This window comes from Micromesistius poutassou, assembly GCF_964030765.1.
Source record: "Micromesistius poutassou genome assembly, chromosome: 18".
NCBI lineage: Eukaryota > Metazoa > Chordata > Actinopteri > Gadiformes > Gadidae > Micromesistius > Micromesistius poutassou.
Genome location: NC_140288.1, coordinates 7759362 through 7780622, shown reverse-complemented (window position 1 = coordinate 7780622; position 21261 = coordinate 7759362). Strand labels below are relative to the sequence as shown.

The window sequence follows — 21261 nt, the reverse complement described above, 5'->3', positions numbered from 1 at the left end:
AAACGTTCTTCTGTTCAGCTCAATAAAAGCTAGCTGTTATTCCTTATTTATAACGTGTGGCTATGACGCTGTTTTGACCTCCATTACCCATAAGGCTCTGATCATCCTCGGCCTCACCTGCAAAAAGTCACGTTGGATTAAACGTACTAACTGAGTATAGAAACGTTAATGACCCACCCACATAAGTCCCTGAGCCAGATGTCACCCGAGCAACACAATAGGTCACCGTTAATCAATGCAATCAGAGTCAGGCTGACTGGCAGCAGGAGGGGCTTACATCACCTGCACGCTGTGATGGAACTATTCTTAGTCCTTGGTGAGCGCACAGCCTCATTACCACATGACATCCTTTATTCATTTATGAGCTGTGTGTCGGGGACTCAGTGTGAGTCCTCCTCTGACCCGCCATTGCTTAGTCTCTAGATGGGGGCATCCATTCATTTAGTTTTTAGTTTTTTTTTGTCCTCAGTCACAGGGGCAAAATGGTCATGAAGCACTTTGGGATTTGAGTAGGTCATTTGAGTAGGCTCCTTAATCACGTTTTGTTTGACGTGATCATAAACGCTAACACGCCCGGTTAGATCCAACAAACCCCATGTCCTCTGTTGTGGAATTTCTCCGATATGAATGACAGCGTGTGTGTGTCTTATGTTCTTGGTTCTTTCTCCCTTTTATGCTACCACTTAAGCGTGCTAAGACTGTCACTCACAGTAGCGTAAGACGCCACTGCTAAAGCTTTCATACATAATACAAATTACTGATATTATATCTATTTAGTGCTCTCTCTCTCTCTCTCTCTCTCTCTCTCTCTCTCTCTCTCTCTCTCTCTCTATATATATATATATACAAATATAAGTATATGTAATATTATTGAATTTGATTAATTAATATGATTGATTATATTAATCAACCCCCCCCCCGCGCAGCGGAGACTCACATGCTGTTGAAGAGCTCCCTGTACGTCTCGTCGCCCTTCCCCTCAGACATCAGGCTGTCCAGCTTGTCAATCAGCTTGGCCTCCACCTGTCAGCAGCCGGCAGATGGGGGAAAACACTCAGAAGAGAGCAGGATGATGATGATGATGATGATGATGATGATGATGATGATGATGGTGATGGTGATGACGATCGTAAACAGACGCTGGCCATGGGAAGCCAAGAAGAGCGTTGCTAACCGTTGACTAAGGGGATTATGCATTCGTATATCTAAGAGTATTTATTTATTCTTGCAGTTACCACCGTTGGCCACTAGGAGACGCTGTATCGCCATGTGATTAAACATAAATAAACTGGTTCCGCATACCAGTAATGAATCGAACACAAATAAATGCTAATAAAATGTTATAGACACGATTTATAAATATTAATAATATATATGCCAAATGAACACATTCATATCTCATGCCGGTCGTGCCCGCAATTCCATGGGGAGTAATTGAACCGGATGCGCCAGATGGTTTGTTACACACAACCATCTGGGAACCCATCCTTGGCAACAGTTTGGATAGGGGCAGGCACTTTTAAAAAAAGACTTGGCAGATGATTGGATGAACCATCTGTCCATCACGAAACATGTGGCTCACATAGTTCCTCAGAGGCTGCTGATTGGTCGGAACCCACCAGGGTGGTTGGGACCCAAGTGCATTACTCTAACCCTGGGGGGGGGGGGATCCTCGTGGGGGTCTCCATCGCGCTAACGGGATCACCTGCTTGAAGTTCCCGCTGCGGCGCTGCTCCCAGTCCATCATGTCGTGGAAGATGGGGATCATGACGTTGCGGAGGTCGGGCTGCGGGACCAGGGTGACCTCCAGGAACGGGCCGATCATGGCCGGGATGAAGTTCAGCTTGTGCTCCCCTGGGGGGGTGGGGGGGGGGGGGGGGGGGGGAGGAGAGTGGGGGGTGGGGGGAGGAGAGTGGGGGGTGAACCACAGGACCGATAGTATTGAATGACTAATTAATAATGAATTAATGAGACACTCGCAATGCAGACAAGAACACAATTTGCTAAAGAAGGTGTGGTGACAAAAAATATCTAATAATCAAAGCTATTTCAACTGCTTTCTATTTTTTTTCATCAACAACCACCCAGTAGATTTAAAGCTATTTATACAACGTGAATAAAAAAATAATATACATATTTAGGCTGGTGTCATGCATTCACAAGACTTGGTTTCCCTCTTACCTAAATTCTGCCACATGCTGAAGATCTCACAACCCATCATCACCCTCATGTCCCCGTATCTACGGCGACAAGTGGCAGGACAGACAGATGTTTAACATGTGGATGTGTGGGTGTGGGAGGAACGCCCTGAGAGAGCGTCACACACACACCCCCCTCAGGGGTTCAGCAGTCAATGCTTATCTGATTTAAGTGAAGTTGTGTGTGTGTGTGTGTGTGTGTGTGCTTGTGTGCTTGTGTGTGTGTGTGCGTGTGTGTGTGTGCTTGTATGTGTGCGTGTGCACTCTGTGTGTATTCTCTCACTTCTCCAGGATCCTCTTTCTCTTGGAGGGGGAGAAGGACTCCAGCTGGAGACAGGGCTGGTTGATGAAGATCACAGACAGGTAGAAATACGAGTCCCACACCTGGAAAACACACACAATTATTCACTATTCTAAATCCATATTCCCTCAAACAGGTACTGTAAACGATGAGCTTATACCTTACTGTGGAGTGTGGGTGATAGATGGTCGGTTGAAATAGCCTCACCTGGTCTGAGTCAGGTTGAGGCTTCTTAACCCAGCCTCACCTGGCCTAAATCAGGTTGACGCTGCTTAAACCAGCCGCCAACCATCCACACTCCACACTTAACCTATACAGTTAGCACTGAGCAAACACTTTCCTGTTTGGCTTAGTCGCGTTGCTTTTGGAAGTGTTTCAGCTATGGGAACGTCCCAGTGGGAATACAAGGCGTTCCGTATCCTTAAGTTCTTGTGGCTACAGCTGTTTTTATGTCTATATGTGTGCATGGCTGGGTTGCACACACACAGACACACACACACACACACACACACACACACACACAGACACACAACTTACTTTGTAGTCAAACTTGTCATTGAGGAAGTTCTTTCTCAGTGCATCAGACAGATAAAGCACCGTTGTGATGATGACACTGGAAGAGGAAAGGAGAGAGGTAGAGAGAAGTAGAGACAGATACAGAGAGATACAGAGACAGACAGAGAGATACAGAGAGAGATAGAGAGAGTGAGAGAGATTAATGAGGGATAGTTAGACAGAGAGAGTCAGACAGACAGACGGATAGAGAGATGCAGGGAGAGATGCAGGGAGAGAGAGATACAGAGATAGAGATACAGACAGAGACAGAGAGATACAGAGACAGAGACAGAGAGATACAGAGACAGAGACAGATAGAGATGCAGAGACAGAGAGATAGAAATACAGAGACAGATAAAGAGATACAGAGACAGATAGAGAGATACAGAGACAGATAGAGAGAGATGCACAGAGAGTGAGAGAGATTAATGGGGGGTAGGTATAGTGAGGTGCCATTTTCCTTCAGGCAGAAATCCATCATCCATGCACAAAACAAACATACAAGCAATTTAATTTGGATTTTGTTTACTTGCTGCATAATGAGAAGTGGACCAGAAGTGACAAATGAATCTGTTTTTTTTAATCCCGGGAGAGAAGAAGAAAACAAACCAGAGATTAACAAATTAGCAAACAGACATACTTGTTGGTGACCAATCGCATCACAGTCCAGTCTTTGGGAAACATCTCTGGGCGAATCAGAATCCTGAACACGGTGAAGATTTGTAGAAGGAAGTCCTGGAATACAAAAACACACTTCAAGACGAGACTCGTGGCGATTACAAAATCCATCTCAAAGCAGATAAACAATTAGGAGGTAGGTTGCTACTCTGTTTGACACATGGCCTAAAGCAGGGGTTCAAACCTATTCGGGCACGTTGTTGGGTCTCAAAATGTCTATCTGTTCCACATTCATTGTTCTGTTCCACAACCGAATCAACGTCATGTCACACAGGACACCATAAGCACATCAGATGATCCAAAGAGGGGGTTCACACTTCAAGGTAGTTGGGAAACTTTCACTTATAAAGTCACCCTGAGGAGCATATTTCATATCTTTATATACATTTTCATATCCAGTAACGATCAATTCTCAGCCAAAGAGGAAAAACCAACTCCAACATCTCTTTACGCCCCAGGGCAGTTCATTAAAGTGCTCTCTCTCTCCCTCTCCCTCCCTCTCTCTCTCTCTCTCTCTCCTTAGAGCACCACATATCAGCATGGAGTGAGCCCAGCCTCATACTAATAAGCCCTTAATACCACTGAGAAGGTTATCTGCTGCTATTTAATGATATACAGCCCCTAGACCCCCTGCCGACTGGAAGACCCCCCTCCTCTCTCTCTCTCCCCCCCCCCCCCCCGCAGTCCAGCTCTCAGCATTAATGTATTCATTCCATCTTGGGTGAACCTGTGACTGCATTAACCTTGATTTATTTCCCTTTCTTTGCCACCCCTCCCTCCCCTCCATGTCCTCACTACTCCTGCAGAAATATCTACGGCTAGAATCTACTATTTTCGAGCCATGCTAGTCATTAGAAAGACCCGTCTGTCCAAGAATTTGGTCATTGAGGATCAGGTAGGGGTTAGGGGCGTCAGGATGCCTGCAGGTAGAACGTGTGGCCTTTTTTTTGAACCCAGAATCCTTGTCCTCCCATGTCCTTCGATACAATGATTTGTTAGTATGCAAGCCCAGACGCACAGATATACCACATAGCTGGGAGTGATGAGGCAGAGAGAGAGAGAGAGAGAGAGAGAACGAAGGGGAAGAGAGAGAGAGAGAGATATTAATGTAAGAGAGTGAGCAAAAGGTGCAGAGAACACCATAATGTGACAGGTGGAAACATGATGCATAAGAGGAGAAAACATAATGGATAAACAGACAACAGATGTAGCTTTGTGTGTGTGCGTGTGTGTGCATCTGTGTTTGTGTGTGTCTCCGTGTGTGTGTGTGTGTGTGTCTCCGTGTGTGTCTATGTGTGTGTTTCTGTGTGTGTGTGTGTGTGTGTGTGTGTGTGTGTGTGTGTGTGTTTCTGTGTGTTCATGCACGTGTGTGTGTCTCCGTGTTTGTGCGTGTTTCTCTGTGTGTGTGTGTGTGTGTGTGTGTGTCTCTGTGTGTGTGTGCGTGTGTCTCAGAGTGTGTGTGTGTGTGTGTGTGCGTGCGTCCGTGTATGCGTGCGTGCGTGCGTCCGTGTATGCGTGCGTGCGTGTGTGTGTGTGTGCGTGTGCGTGCGTCCGTGTATGCATGCGTGCGTGTGTGTGTATGCGTCCGTGTGTGTGTGTGTGTGTGTGTACCCGTAGGTCCTCCTTGCTGGTGAAGGACTGCAGCAGCTGCTGGTAATGTCGGTCACTCATCTCCCTGAGCAGGGCCAGCAGACAGCCCACAAACTCCCCCTGGGAGAGAGACAGAGAGGGAGGGAGAGAGGGAGGGCGAGAGGCAAAGGGAAGAGAGAGGGAGAGAGAGGGAGAGAGACAGAGAGGGGGGGAGAGAGGGAGGGCGAGAGGCAAAGGGAAGAGAGAGGGAGAGAGAGGGAGAGAGACAGAGAGGGGGGGAGAGAGGGAGGGCGAGAAGCATAGGGAAGAGAGAGAGAGATAGAGGGAGAGAGACAGAGGGGGGGGAGAGGGAGGGTGAGAGGCATAGGGAAGAGAGAGGGAGAGAGAGACAGAGAGGGGGGGAGAGAGGGAGAGCAAGAGGCAAAGGGAAGAGAGAGGGAGAGAGACAGAGAGGGGGGGAGAGAGGGAGGGCGAGAGGCAAAGGGAAGAGAGAGGGAGAGAGAGGGAGAGAGACAGAGAGGGGGGGAGAGAGGGAGGGCGAGAGGCAAAGGGAAGAGAGAGGGAGATAGAGGGAGAGAGACATAGGGGGGGGGAGAGGGAGGGCGAGAGGCATAGGGAAGAGAGAGGGAGAGAGAGGGAGAGAGACAGAGGGGGGAGAGAGGGAGGGCGAGAGGCATAGGGAAGAGAGAGGGAGAGAGACAGAGAGGGGGGGAGAGAGGGAGGGCGAGAAGCATAGGGGAGACGGAGGGAGAGAGAGGGAGAGACAAAGACGGAGGGAGAGAGGGAGGGTAAGAGGCACAGGGGAGACAGAGGGAGATGGAGAAGAAAGAGGGAGAGAGAAATAGCGGAGACAGAGGGAGAGAGAGGGAGAGAGACATAGCAGAGACAGAGGGAGAGAGAGGGAGAGACATAGCAGAGACAGAGGGAGAGAGAGGGAGAGAGACATAGGGGAGACGCAGGGCGAGAGTCATAGGGAGGATAGAGAGAGACATAGGGGAGGACAGAGGGAAGAAGAGGGAGAAAGAAATCAGGGGAGACAGAGGGAGAGAATACATTGAGTCAAAGGGAACAAGAAAGGGAGAGAGATAGAGATACACACATATAAAGCCATTGATAAGGTCCACATTGCTGTGTTCATTATAAGCATTGACAACACTGACATCTTTTTCATCTGCATCGTTTTCTGTGTAATCTTCTCAAATTTCCCGAGTGCGTCTCTGTGTTATCTTGGTGTCACAGCCTTAAATTAGTCTGTTTGCGCACATTTAGACATCTAGATGTGCAAAGAGTTCAAGGATAACAATTAAACAACATGCTTATTGTTGCCATTTGTTGCACAAATCGCCCTGAGCCACGCTCCTCCACAAATCCAAAGGGGAGAACCATTATGATAATGTTCCTCATAATCCTAACTATGATGATCTCCCCTACCTGTTTTACAGTCAGTGTGAATAACGGCAGATTAATTGTTGGGTTGCCACAGAGGCAGCTCCATTCAATAAGCATAATTACTACTGTGCACTCTGTCAAGTCCCAAAACCAATTTTGAGTCCTGCATGCATGAGAGAAAAATATTTGACACACACATAGCCACAATGACACATTGACACACACACAGACACATTGACACACACACATTAGCTGCTTTCAGACATACGTGTAAGTCCTGATATTCTCCTGATAAACAACATATCCATATCCATATATTGACACAGACACACAGACACAGACACAGACACACACACACACAAACACACACACACACACACACCACACACTTACGGTGACGTCCTGAAACTGCAGCCCGGAGGGAGGGTCCGGCGGGCTGGGGTCTGTTGTGATCTCCAGGATGGTGCGCAGCAGCACCCCCAGCAGGCTGTCCACGATGAGCTCCACCTCCTCAGACATCACCGGCTCCTGGAACCAACGCGCCCATCGTGAGACACGCGCGCGCCCACCGCTGGGTGCACACACACAAACAGTCTGCCCTCTCTGGGTCCGGTCGTGTGTCATGTATCTTGTTGTCCTGGATCGGGCTCTCAAATGTTTCTCTGATTACTCTGATTGCTTTTGGTTAAATCTTTTGGGTCTTGTCGTGTTGTTTATACTTGTGAGGCACTTTGAAATTGCAGGTTGATAGCGTTAGAAAGTGTTACATTATTATCATAATTAATAGTAGTAGTAAACTATTATACTTTTTAATAATAGTAACAAAGTAAAACTCAACACGTGGCGATGTATTTCAATCATTGGCACATTTTTAAGAACTCAGCTAGGGATTCAATTGGGTGTGGGAGGCTTAAAGGTTTAGGTTTGGATGAAAAAGAAAAGAGGGTATTTCTTTACCAGTCAAATCCGTTTATGGGATAATGTCGCTTAGACTGCTACCAAGTACCGCGGCGAACGATTTGTTTAGACTCACAGCTCAACATTTCAATACCTTTCTTTGTATTTATTAACTATTCAATATAAATAATGGCTTGGAAACCACGGTGACGAAGCAAGGTTCTCTTCCCCTCAGCCCAAACTAAAATGGACAACTCATGATGTCGCCCAAGGGAGCTTTACCAGTGAGGGCAAAGAGAGTGACTTTAATGAAGATCATAAAGGGTCTGGGGTGTTAGACTTGTTACCACAGAGAGATGTAGAATAACCACACAGCGACGTATCCTTTCTTCCCTCGACAGGTCTCCAGTGATGTCATTGTCAGCAGGGGGCTAACGAGTTCATTTAGGGTGAAATTGGCTCTTCATCAAGGGAATCATAATGATCATTTATGAATTGAATCTGATTTTAAAAACGCTGAATAATATTAATATATAATAGTAATACTGATATGAAAATCAGCAGACTGTCCTAGGGGGACTAATGACATGATCATGATGAGACATTTAATTTAGAGGAAATTACAGTAATTCCTAATAATTATAATAAAACAATGGGGAGGAAAATCATTTGTAAATTACTCTATAAATGTGAATGCGATTTGCTGTGAGCTCAATTAGGGCTTAAACTGAGCTTGGGAAAGCTTTGGAAGCAGAGTGTAGGTTAGGGGGGTAAGTAAAGGATTTTGTCTGCGTGTGTCTGTGTGTGTCTGTGTGTGTGTGTGTGTGTGTGTGTGTGTGTATAGAGGTTTATGTCTGTGTGTGTGTGTATGTGTGTAGAGGTTGTGTGTGTGTGTGTGTGTGTGTGTGTGTGTGTGTAGAGGTTTGTTTGCGTGTGTGTGTGTGTGTGTGTGTGTGTGTGTGTTTGTAGATGTTTGTGTGTGTGTGTGTGTGTGTGTGTGTGTGTGTGTGTGTGTATGTGTGTGTGCGTGCGTGCGTGTGTGCATGCGTGTGTTTGTGTGTGCGAGTATGTGTGTGTGTGTGTGTGTGTGTGTGTGTGTGTGTGTCCCAAACAAGGCAGGAGCCAGACAGGAGCTAGATAGAGTGATAATGGAACCGTGTCTGAGTCTTGCGCTGGAGTTTCTCCTGCAGTCACTTTCCCTTACATAGGGTGACAATCTCAATCTGTGTGTGTGTGTGTGTGTGTGTGTGTGTGTGTGTGTGTGTGTGTGTGTGTGTGTGTGTGTGTGTGTGTGTGTGTGGGGGTCACTTGAGGTACAGCTATTGGTAAAGATGCCAAGTAAGATATTGTCACACAAACCTACACACAAGCACACACAGGCTTTTTTCAGGACTACTTTGGCAAGGGCACTTATACTACTAAAAGTAGTATAATAAAAAGACGACAGTATTAAAAAATGAGTGTATCACACTTTGACCTTTAAAAAGGAACTGAATGACTATGCTATATTGAAACGGTCAACTCAATGTGACTTTCTTGTGCCATCAATCAGCAAATGACGGATAACAGTGTCAGGATGAATACAGTAAGCCTACTCTAAACTGTCTCTACTGTGGATATTGGATAATGTTGACTTTTTATTAGTACTACTACTACACTGATTGTGTACAAATATTCTGTACATTTTCCTTCCGTTATTGTTTCAATTTGTATCTCTTTTTTTCCTACTGCTGTCCTGTACTTAAGTTAAGTTCTATCTAATCTATCTAACACCTTAAACCTGCACTATGTACATTGTCTCACTAGCACACTCTAGTGGCTTGAGTTGTGACTACAGGTACAGATCCTATTTTTGAGAACTTTGCAGTTCAGATGTTTTTAATGGAATAAAGCTACTGTAGAAAAAGTTAACCTGTGCCGTTTTAAATCCGGTCGCATTGGGGCCAGCGAGCCAGCACCATCACACCATCTAACACCACTACACCAGCTAGCCCTATCTGCTAGCGCCCTTACACCAGCTATCCCTCCCACCTAGCACCATTGCACCAGCTAGCCTCGCCAGCTAGCACGACTACACCAGCTGCCGCTAGCCTTTCCTGCTAGCGCCATAATACAAGCTAGTCCCACGAGCTAGCACCAGTACACCAGCTAGCCCTATCTGCTAGTACCACGACACCAGCTAGCACCACTACACCGGCTAGCCCCACCAGCTAGCCCCACCAGCTAGCGTCAGTGGCTAACCCCACCAGCTAGCGTCAGTGGCTAGCCCCGCCAGCTAGCGTCAGTGGCTAGCCCCACCGGCTAGCGTCAGTGGCTAGCCCCGCCAGCTAGCGTCAGTGGCTAGCCAGCCAGGGGGAGGACTCACGGGCGTGCCAGTCTCCTCCTTCTTGATGAGCGACAGCATGGAGGTGAGGATGCGGGCGCACATCACCAGCTCCCGCTGCTCCTGCATGTGGGCCTGCAGCAGGCGCAGGACCACGGGGACCAGGATGCACCGCGACTCTGGAGGACGGACGCACGCACGCACGCACACACAGGGGGAGAGGCGTGACACACACACACGCACACACACACGCAGGGGGTGAGGAGACACACACACATACACACACACACACACACACACACACACACACAGGGGGAGAGGAGTCACACACACACACACACACACACACACACACACACACACAGGGGGAGAGGAGACACACACACACACATACACACACACACACACACAGAGGGGGAGAGGAGTCACACACACACACACACACACACACACACAAACACACATACACACACAGGGGGAGAGGAGACACATACACATACACACACACACACACACACACACACACACACACACACACACACAGGGGGAGAGGCGTCACACACACACACACACAAACACACACAAAAAAACAAGACGTATCACACATACACACACACACACACACAGGAACAGACAATTACATAATGTATCACGTACACACACAAAGAAAAAAAGATTATGCAAATGTATCTGCCCGTCAACAACAGCAGCTCTGTTATTAATGAGCAGAGACGTTTGCACAGAACGCTGTTCAGCTGCCGCTGTGCAATGCTGCCCCGACACCCATAGGTGCACATCATTAATTAACCACACACCTATGGGTGACAGAGGGATGATCCACACCAGGCGCTGTCATTCGAGGGGTGGGGCTGTAATTCGCCTAAGCATGCAATCTTTATTAATGAACTAACAATCCCATTAAACAACAACGCAGGCGGGGGCTGATTCGCCACGGAAGGCGGTAAACGTGCGGGGAATGAGAGTGCGGGCCCTAGCACGAAGCGGTGTGACGAATGGGCTCCTGTGCACTCTGCAACATGTTAGGCTTGGCTAAGTGGATTCTGCTTTGTTCCACCAGGAGTGTTTATGCTACACTCCGTACGCATAATGCTTTTATTAAAGTGTTTTCTATTTAGTCACTCAGCAGATGCTTTGGTGTACACATGTGTAGTGGGCTATGGACGATATTAATCACACTACTATGGGCTATTAATCCTAGATTAGATTATCGTTCGACATGGGGTGCCGACCACTGGCCAATCTCTGGAGGTCATCATTAAGTTTGTTTTAATCTGAGCATCGTTCTTGTTCTGTAGTGAGTGTGTCCGTACATGGAGACACTGCCTGGGTCTGCTTTTTAACAAATACGTTTGTACAGAGTCTGTGCCGCTGCCCGGGTCTTGTTCTATAGCGTGTGTCTGTACAAATTGTAACTGCCAGTGGCTCTTCAACGTGTGTGTCTGAACATAGTGTCACTATCAGCTTCCAAACCCATCCAAGGAACAAAAAACGAAAAACAAAAGATATTTAAAGAGGAACAGACCCATTCAAAAAAAACAAAATCGTATTTCCAAAACAGAACCGTTCTATGAATTTCTCTGAAAAACGTTTTATAAAGTTGTTGTTTTGATCAGATTCCAAGCTCCCGTCACCACACATGGGGGTGCCTGCGACGAGGGACTCTGCTCACCCAGGTTGGTGTACAGCTGGCTCTCCACCGTCTTGGCGATGCACTGCAGCTTGACGGCCTCTAGGGGGCACTCTGACTGAGCGGTGGTGGGCAGGCTGGCCAGAGTCTCACGGACGAAGCCGGCCACCTCGCGCACCGTGAAGATCTTCAGCAGCTCCCCGTAGATGGCGGGAAAAGTCCGCAGGAACACCGCCTGGCCAGAGGCAAGGAGGAACAGGATTTAGCGGTTAAATTATGTATTTGGATTTTTTTTGCTTGTGTTTTGTTTGGAGAAAAATGCATGGGTGACAGAAGTCCAAGGCACATGACTCCTGAATCAAATATAAAAAGGAACATTTGAATCATCTCAGCCTGAGAAATACACACGTTTGGTTATTTGGGTTGATTATTGAATTCCCTGTGAAGCGTACGGTTATTGTTGAGGAAACAATGCAATCTGTGCCAGGGACCAGTTGGGACAATAATACTAAATATTTACATAAACCAGATTTGGTGCACTGTGGTCTGAGATTATGGGGATTACAGCGAATAGCTGGATTGCAAAAAATGCCGTCTGAATACAGTATAGTCCGAATGTCTCTCTGCTGGTTCGTTTTCAGTTATGCAAGAGAGATATGTACATTAAAACAAGCCCATTATTTTTGTCATTTGTCTGAAATAAGACCACACCCAAGAAAAACTAAACTAATAAACTCAACAACGTCCTGCCTTTGCGAGTGTGCACATTTTATATATATTTATAAAACAGTGTTTTACAGTATCTCTTTGTGTGTAAAAAAGAGAGATTACTTAATATCCTCCATATTCCTGTATGGGGGAGATTCACTGAGTGTGGGCCTACAGGGAACAGATTATCCAGGATTACTGATTTGACCTGCATCCGCCCCCAGCTATTGTTCCCCGGAGAATAGGGATCACATAGGACGGAGAAGGGGCGGTTGAATACCACCACAGTCGTAACCCGAGAGAAACATCGGATTTCTCATAGACTAGTGTGAAATCAAAGATAAACAACTCAATTAGATGAAGTGTATCTGAGAAGAGGATTTGATAGTAAAATATCACATCCAATTGTTTCAAGGCAAAAACGACATGTAAAATGACTATTTTCCCACCCACACACACATCACACACACTAAAGGGCATAAACCAACACAAAATCCACAAGGGCACATAAACGGACACACACACAAAACACACACGCAGGCTGTGTAATGCAAACAGACACGGGTTGGTGTTTGACTGATGTACTTTAGTCCTGCGGTGAACCAGTGGGATGGGTCTATGGGGAGACCCCCTCAGGAGAAATAAATACATTCAACTCACACTCCCAGACACCGGGAGCAGTGTGAAATCAAATTAGTAACAATGTCCCACCAATCACAGCTCCATTACAGAGCTGGAGGGAGGCCACCGTAGTCAACTACTGTGTGAGTCAGGACAGGCACACTCACACCGGGAGGGAATGACACCAGATGACAGATGCAATCCTACACATACATACAGAGGAGCAGACGCGCGCAAACACACTCACACACACACATTTTCTCATGTATGCACACATTCAGTGGACTTTTATAATGAAACACATGGGGTGTCAATGCAAAGACCCCCACACACACACACACTGACATGGACACATAACGCATACCCACACAAACACACAGATATTTTCTCATGTATAGACACATCACCGGACTTTCATAATGAAACGCATTGGGTGTCGATGCAAAGACACACACACACACACACACACACACACACACACCTGTGTCTGCGTGACCGGGCAGGCGGCCTTGTTCTCCTGGGACAGGAAGAAGCGGATGGACATGAAGAGCTCGTGGACGCAGATCCGGAACTCGTCCTCGTTCTGCCCGCCGGTGGCGAGCGAGTAGAGGCGGCGGGACTGGATGATGTACTTGAAGATGTACTCGCTGGCCTGGACGACACCACACCAGGGGGTTAACATGGCACAGGGGGCACGGAGGGTGCAGTGTAGTGTGAGAAAGCCAAACCACTGCGATTTATGTTTCTGTTCTGTTTGAAACCACGCCACGCGTGTTTTTCTAGATGTGTGCGCCACAAACTCGTCGAGCCATCAGACCGCCGAATTTGCATGCGACAAATCACTTCAACCCCCATCGCTAATTAAAAACGGAATAACGACTTAATGTTGAGAAGAATGCTAATTAGTCGATTAAAGGCCTGTGCATATATTGAGGCTAATGAGTGTAAGTCTAAGGGGGCCTCCAAGGCTGAGGGCCACGCACTACTGGGCCCTGGCTTAAAAGAAGGTGGACAAAGGCGTGAATGTTCTGGGATTGATCCGTCATGTCTTGCAGTCAGATGTCAGTCAGCAGCCATCGTTGAGCACAGATCATCTCTCCCTACCTGCTCATTAATCACATGTATCTGGATTAACGTGTAAATCACTTTGGATACTGGTGATTTGGTTCCATTCGTTCTGGTCCTGTGTAGCTCAACAGGCTGAGCTAGACATTAACACTGCAGAGTCGATGGGATTGATCCCGGAATGTTTGCACTCAATTAAGTTTCCACCCCATGGCATACCATTATAATCATATTATAACTGGCTGAGGGCAGAAACCCACTCAATATGGATATGAAAATGTACGGCCTTTCAAGTTTATATTGAAGGAAACAACCTAAAGCTATAGACTGCTCTCACAATATATATATATATATATATATATATATATATATATATATATATATATATATATATATATATCTATATCTATCTAAAGAACTGAGGTGGACTGCTTCATGCATGCACTGCAGGAAAAGAGATGCATTCACATGTTCAGCACGCTATGAATGATGTCTATAAGATGACATATATATATATAATGTATGGGGGTTTCCCAGAGAGCCAATGGGAACGAGCCGTTAAAGTGATGTCATGTGAAAGCAAACACTGGAGGCAAAAGGCATTTCCTGGTATGAAGATGGAATTATTGAATAATACATTTAGAGAGAGAGGGGGAATAACGAGCGGGAACAAAAGAGTGTCGGTGCCCGCGGCTGACGACTGTAATAAAGATTTGTCGTGATGGGGTCGGTGGTTTGTTGTTTTGGTTTGTTTGTCTACACGCAGTCTTTATTAATTTATTATGAACTCCCCTAGTACAGTAGCGATCATGATCTCAACGTATTGCTTATTTGAGTTTGTGTGCACGTGCATGTGCATGTGTGTGTGCCTGTGTGCCTGTGTGTGTGTGCGTGTGTGTGTGTGCCCTTACCTTTAACACCTGCTGGATGTGGTCCTGATGCTCTGCTTCGACGATGCGATCCACATACCACTTCAGCACTTTGATCAGGTCCCTGGGTAACACACACACAAACGCACACCTTTAGATCTACAGCAGCTGACCTGACCTCTGCATGTGTGTGTGTGTGTGTGTGTGAGTGTGTGTGTGTGCAGGCGTGTGTGTGTATACACCTGCATTTTTGAGGATAACAACGAAGGAAGCAGTGAATGTGCCGTTGGGAAACAATTAAATTGTTCACCACCAGGGGGCGCCATGGTGCATCCAATTGACCAAACAAACTCACTTCACCCGCCGGCCGGCTCCAAAATGACATTACCCATCGCCCCTTGTCCATGTTAATTTCTCAGCAGGGAAATTGGTGCTTAGGGGGAGCAGAAGGAAACGACTCCATAGCTCGTCTGAACCGAAACGTCTCCTCCGATACAAAAACCACTCATGAATTCTGCCCACACAATCATTTACACGGGGGGGGGGGGGAAACCTCGAAAGGGGGCTTAGGTAAGAGCTAATATCCCAGAGGAACATCTGCACGTGTCCCCCACACACGCGCGGTAACTAAGCGAACACTAAAAGGCAATCAACACACGGCGGAGCCACAATCATAACACAACACGTCAGTGACCCACGAGGGAGGCGGATTACAAGTGGTCACATGACCGTGCCGTCTGAACCTGATGTGTTGATGTAACACATTCACCCCCCCCCCCCTCCTCCTCCGTTTCATTTCCAACACGTTCTTGCCTGGTTGGGCAGGGAGAGGGAGGGGGCAGAGTGTGTGTGAGGGGGGGGGCGGGGGGCACATGTGACCTGGCTGTCAACCCCCGTTTCTTCTTTGGGGTGAGTGGGCGACGTCTCCGCCTGAATGCTCGCCCTCGATTTGACACGGCGCCCCGCGGTTTCCCCCGGCGTCACCGCTTCCGCGTCACATGGAAAGTGATTCGGCTTCCTCGTCGTCGTCGTTTCCTCTCACCTATAGCCCGCCATCATCTCCCCCCCGCGCGCCGTTCTCCGTAGGTTATCACCCCGGGGGAGTGACTCCGGACGAGGCGGGACGGGCTACCGGCTGGCCGCGTTTGCCTTCCAAGCCTTTAAGCCTCGCTTATGGTTCCACTTCGCAGTCGCTTTCGACGCAGTTCTGATTTGGTTTTGGTTCTGCGTCGGGTTTTAGTGAGCGGACCAATCACGGCCCTTGCTGCTGCGTCGCCTCGACGCAAGGTTACAATTTTTGGGAGGCGCACGTCAGGCCCCTCGCAGTGGACGCAAGGAGGGTCCGCACGGACGTAAGGGGTCCGTATACCCCCCTTGCGTTGCTTCGACGTGGAACCATAACAGAGCCTTAACCGGTCGCCCTCAAAAAGGGCCCTTAGCCCCCACCTGCTCCTTAATGTCGTGGATCTGGTACTGATCTACCTGTAGGACAGCGCTCCGGCGAAGTGGCTCTCAATGTAGGTGTCCATGACGGGTTTGAAATGCTGGAACTTGCTGTCCTGGAGAAGGTTGATGATGTGCACCTGGAGAAAAGAAACGTTAGGATTACAAATCATCATCCACCTTTTATTGAATTGGTGACAATCTAGGTTGTTTGTGTAAAACAGAAAAGAAACGGTATCAAGCATCGGTACTCTGATTTTCCAAATGAGAAAGCTTATTGAGTTTAACCATAATGCCAAATCAGATGTTGTAGCGATTTGCAATAAAGTACTCAGAGAAGCAGGGATGTTTTTTATGAAACGGCTGTTTGTTTGAAGCCACGTTTAAAATTTGACTCTCTCGGCTCACGACGAAAATAATTCCCAATTAATACGGTTGCGTTGTTTTGATCATACGACAGTTTGTTCAACAACGCTGTCTGTTGGGAAATTCACTACAGACCCAAGACACTCTTGTTCAGACGGCGGGAGTTTGAACACACCGCCTGTGTGTGTGCGTGCGTGCGTGCGTGCGTGTGTGTGTGTGTGTGTGTGTGTGTGTGTGTGTGTGTGTGTGTGTGTGTGTGTGTGTGTGTGTGTGTGTGTGTGTGTGTGTGTGTGTGTGTGTGTGTGTGTGTGTGTGTGTGTGTGTGTGAGATCGATGGCTGGTCTCAGTCCATCAGTGCAGTGTTGCGTGACTTGTACAGATTGGTTCATCGAGCTTTGAGGCCGGTCCTCGGGTCATACGAGAAGCTCCGACAGTAGGTGGTTATGTGTGTGTGCGCCCTAGACAGGCACACACAAGCAACCACACACTTTCACAAACACAAATGATCTCGCTCTCTCTCTCTCACATATACATGCACACTCTCTCTCTCTCTCACCCACACACACAATGTATCAAACACACACACACACACACACACACACAGAAACACCCACACCAACGACCTCACACTAACTCACACACACAACCTTGCACGCTCACACTTTCTCACACACACACACACACATGAAAGATCTCACACTTTCTCTCTGAGAAAATCTCTCACACTCACACACTCTCACCCCCCCCCCCCCACAGACACACACATCACAGGATATTGGATATGCAAATGCAGACACAATGCATTAGTGAGGCATTGGATACACTCACCAGCGAATCAAACACCTTGAGTCCATATCTCTTGGAGCTCTCGTCCAGAATGCCAAACAGAGTGTCCAGGGTGTCCTGCAGGAACTGCAGGTTGGAGGGGGGGGGGGAGAGAGGTGAGAAAGAGGAGAAAGGGTGATAAAGAAGACAAGGAGGAGGAGGATGGGTGAGCGAGAGGGAGTGAAATCAGAACGGACGAGCATAACGGTTCATGTGGGCTTCAGGGCAATCTGGACGGGGGAAACGGTGGAAAACGGTGTACTTCAAAACACGGTTAAGTGCAACTCGGATGACCGGGATCGAACAAAAACAAACACCACCTCTCCGGTGTACCGGCACTCAGGGCGGCGCGCCGGGACGCTAGAGGAGGAATCAATACTATGGACCACACGGCCATCATCATCACCATCGTCCTTTTCACCAGACAGCCTTTCGCTAAACCCTGCCCAGGTCAGGGAGGGGGGTGGGTGGGTGGTTGGGGAGGACGGGGAGGTGGTTAAGTGCTGGGGGGGGGGGGGGTGACGAGGTGTTGACAGGTCTGTGAGCAGGACGACTGAGTCCACCCGACAAGCTGTGGCTGTTGCCTTGGAATGACACCGCGTGTGTGTGTGTGGAAGTGTGACAGCACACACTGTATAATGTATCGGCCGCGTGGCGACGAAAGTGCTCTATAATTCAAGCAGTTGAAGTGTGTGTATGTGTGTGTGTTTTTTGTGTGTGTGTATGTGTGTGTACACGTGACTGTGCACGTTTGTGTGTGTTTGTGTGTATGTAGAGTATGTGTTTGTGTGTACAGTATGCGTTTGTTTGTATGTGTGTTCATAGTACCCTTGTGTGTGTTTGTGTGCGTGTATGTATGTGTGTGTGTATATGTATGTGTGCGTGTGTGTGTGCATGTTTACAGTGTGAGCATGTGTGTGTTTGTGTGTGTGTGTGTGTGTATGCGTGTGTTTGTGTGCGTGTCGGCAGCCCACCTTAACAATCTCCGAGCCATCGATCTCCTTCAGCTTGGAGAGGCTGTCGTTGATGCGCTCCGGGTGGGCTCGCCACTTTAGCAGGTCCAGCATGTCACCTGCAGAGGGTGGAGAGACATAGAGCCAGACAGGGAGAGAGAGAGAGAGAGAGAGAGAGAGAGAGAGAGAGAGAGAGAGAGAGAGAGAGAGAGAGAGAGGCAGAGAAAAAGAGAAAGCGAGAGAGGCAGAGAAAAAGAAAGAGAGCCAGACAGGGAGGGAGAGAGAGAGAGAGAAAGAGAGAGAGAGAGAGAGAGAGAGAGAGAGAGAGAGAGAGAGAGAAAAAAAGAGAGAGAAAAAGAGATTTATTTTGTGTACATTTTGTGTTATTCCCCCGTCACAATTAGTCTCAAAGTCTCAAAAGGGAGTCACAGGTCCACATTTGACTCCCCAAAAAAGAAGAGGATAAATGGACAGATAAAATGGGGGGGGGGGGTGGGTGAAGGTGTGATGAAGACGGAGAAAAAGGAAATACACACAGAAGACAAAGAAAGAAGTTGAGGAGAAGAGGAGAGATGATGTGAGAGCAAAGGAGAGAAGAAACAAAACAGAAAGGATACAGAGAGATATTAACCATGCATAGTGACATAGACAGATGGATACGGACATGGACGAATACAGAGATAAGGAAACGCAAAGGAAGCGGCTAAAAGGCGGCCACACACAACAGAAATATATATTTAACGTTGTTAAATGAACGATAACGTTACGTTACAGTCAAAAAATATCATCACACCCATTATTTTAAACACAACGTCCCTGCTGAAACGCGTTCAAATGATAACATTTCCAAACACAAAAGGGACAGAGCGGAAAGGAAGCAATTCTCCGGCTCCCCTCTCTCGACAGCTTCATGAATAAAACAACTGTTTATAAAGAAAGCCCTACTTTAGACGTCTCGCAGGATTCCACTTAAACTGTGTCTGTTCACAATCACGGACGGATTGAGCCGGACGTGATTGAACTCCATGTGCGTGCGGTTTAATGTGTGTGTTAATGTGCTGCTGGCGTGTGGAATCTATGGGCGCACTCACACTAGGAAAAGTTGCCCTGAACCGTACTCAAGTACAATTGCCCCCCCCCCACTGTGCCGCTGGCCTGTGCTCACACTAGGCAATCTCAACTGGGCCTGAGTACGGTTGCCTCTTACGGTTGCCTCGTACATATAGGTTGTGTATCCGTGCATGTGCGCGTGTCGGCTCATTAGCATCTGTACCGTGGCCTGAGCACACCTCTCCCTAGTGTACCGAGGCCACGGAATTTAACTGTACTTGAGTACGGATGGCGTGCTCACACTAGCCAAACGATCTAGACTTTAGGGGGCAAACATACGGGCACGGTACAGATGGCCTAGTGTGAGTGCACCCTATGTTAGTGTTCTGTGTGTGTCTGTGTGTCTGTCTGTCTGTGGGTTGGACTGAGACCATGTGTGCTTGCGTAGCTATTAGCCAAATAAATGTCACTTGAATATTTCACAATTCTCAAGATCTAATTTAATCAGTGGCAATAAGAAAGTAAACCGTATCACAGCAGGAGACCAAGTGGATCTTCTTTTTATTTATGCATGCTTACATGCCTTCTCCGTTTCACTTGTATTTCATTAGTATGAGGGAGGTTACTGTATGGATGAACAATATATACACTAGATACATTTGAATCAATGCAGCTTCTTGCCAGGGAATCAATCATGTATCACTTGTTTAAGCCCTGAAACTCTTTGGTAGGTCTTGGGACCAAAACACACCTCTAAAGGGTGGGTCGCAGGCGTGAAAACGTCAAGGAACTGATCCATCCCTGCTGGTACATCATCATTGATTATTGACTATTATGAGGGATCCTAACTATTTCCTGAGTAAATGTTAAATGGACTGCATTTATATAGAGCTTTTCTAACCAGTGGCCACTCAAAGCGCTTTACAATGTCGCCTAACATTGCCCCATTCATGCACACATTCACACACCGACGGCGGTGACAACCACGCAAGGCGACAGCCAGCTCATTGGGAGCAGTCAGGGTGAGGGCGTCTCGCTCAGGGACACCTCAGCACTCAGCTAGGAGGAGCCGGGGATCGAAATAGCAACCTTCCGGTTACCAGCCAACCCGCTCCACCTCCTGAGACACATGCCGCCCGTGAGGCGTCGACGTGGCCGTCCGGGGCAGGAAGCGTACCGTTCTGCGTGAGCTTGGTGGAGCACAGGAAGCTGGTGATCCAGAAGGACTCCTTGGTGGACTTGAGGGTCTGGTTGTTGGCTGGCAGGTTGGTCTTGGAGAAGGGCAGCTTGATGTAGCGGCTGCACTCCCCCAGGTTGGCGTTCTCCTCGCACTACATTTTTAAACAAAGAGGTTGGAGGTTGGTTAGCGGATACAAACCAGCCCACCTAGTGGACTGGAACCACCCAGTGGACTGGGTAGACTGATCCAACTATCGAACATCGAGGTTTGACACTTCCATGTGTGAGGTCACACATGGGGTTGATTTCTAAATGGTGTTTGATTGGTACTGGGCTCGACGGGAATAGGAATGGAAGCTGCTAATGTAGCTATTAAAAAAAACAAACACAGGTCATCATTGTTTCCTAAATCGTTAACCGCTGTGTGATTGGTTTAGCGACGTCACCCGGTTTTTTAAAAGAACTCAGATAGAGAAAACGGCTAAATGATGTAGGGAAACATAATAGAAATCGCTGATGATTACCACGCTATCAGCATTACCCCTGGTGGTGAAATAGAAGGCCTGGAGCAAAACAATATGCTTCACAGTCAAATAACAAGAG

At 47.6% G+C, this 21261-nt stretch overlaps 1 protein-coding gene across 1 annotated transcript in view; it reads right to left on the bottom strand.

Annotated features, from left to right (window-relative positions):
- dock4b (dedicator of cytokinesis 4b) overlaps positions 1-21261 on the bottom strand; it is a gene marked incomplete at its 5' end in the record, with an annotated part of 69153 nt that overhangs the window by 30843 nt on the left and 17049 nt on the right. Inside the window, 18 exon segments of the mRNA XM_084483283.1 lie at positions 938-1023; positions 1706-1854; positions 2182-2240; positions 2482-2582; positions 3037-3112; positions 3695-3789; positions 5344-5442; positions 7105-7125; positions 7127-7161; positions 7164-7239; positions 9974-10110; positions 11622-11814; positions 13390-13560; positions 14885-14966; positions 16325-16425; positions 17480-17563; positions 18451-18548; positions 20657-20810. Of these exon segments, the coding sequence (XP_084339409.1) occupies positions 938-1023; positions 1706-1854; positions 2182-2240; positions 2482-2582; positions 3037-3112; positions 3695-3789; positions 5344-5442; positions 7105-7125; positions 7127-7161; positions 7164-7239; positions 9974-10110; positions 11622-11814; positions 13390-13560; positions 14885-14966; positions 16325-16425; positions 17480-17563; positions 18451-18548; positions 20657-20810 (1817 nt within the window).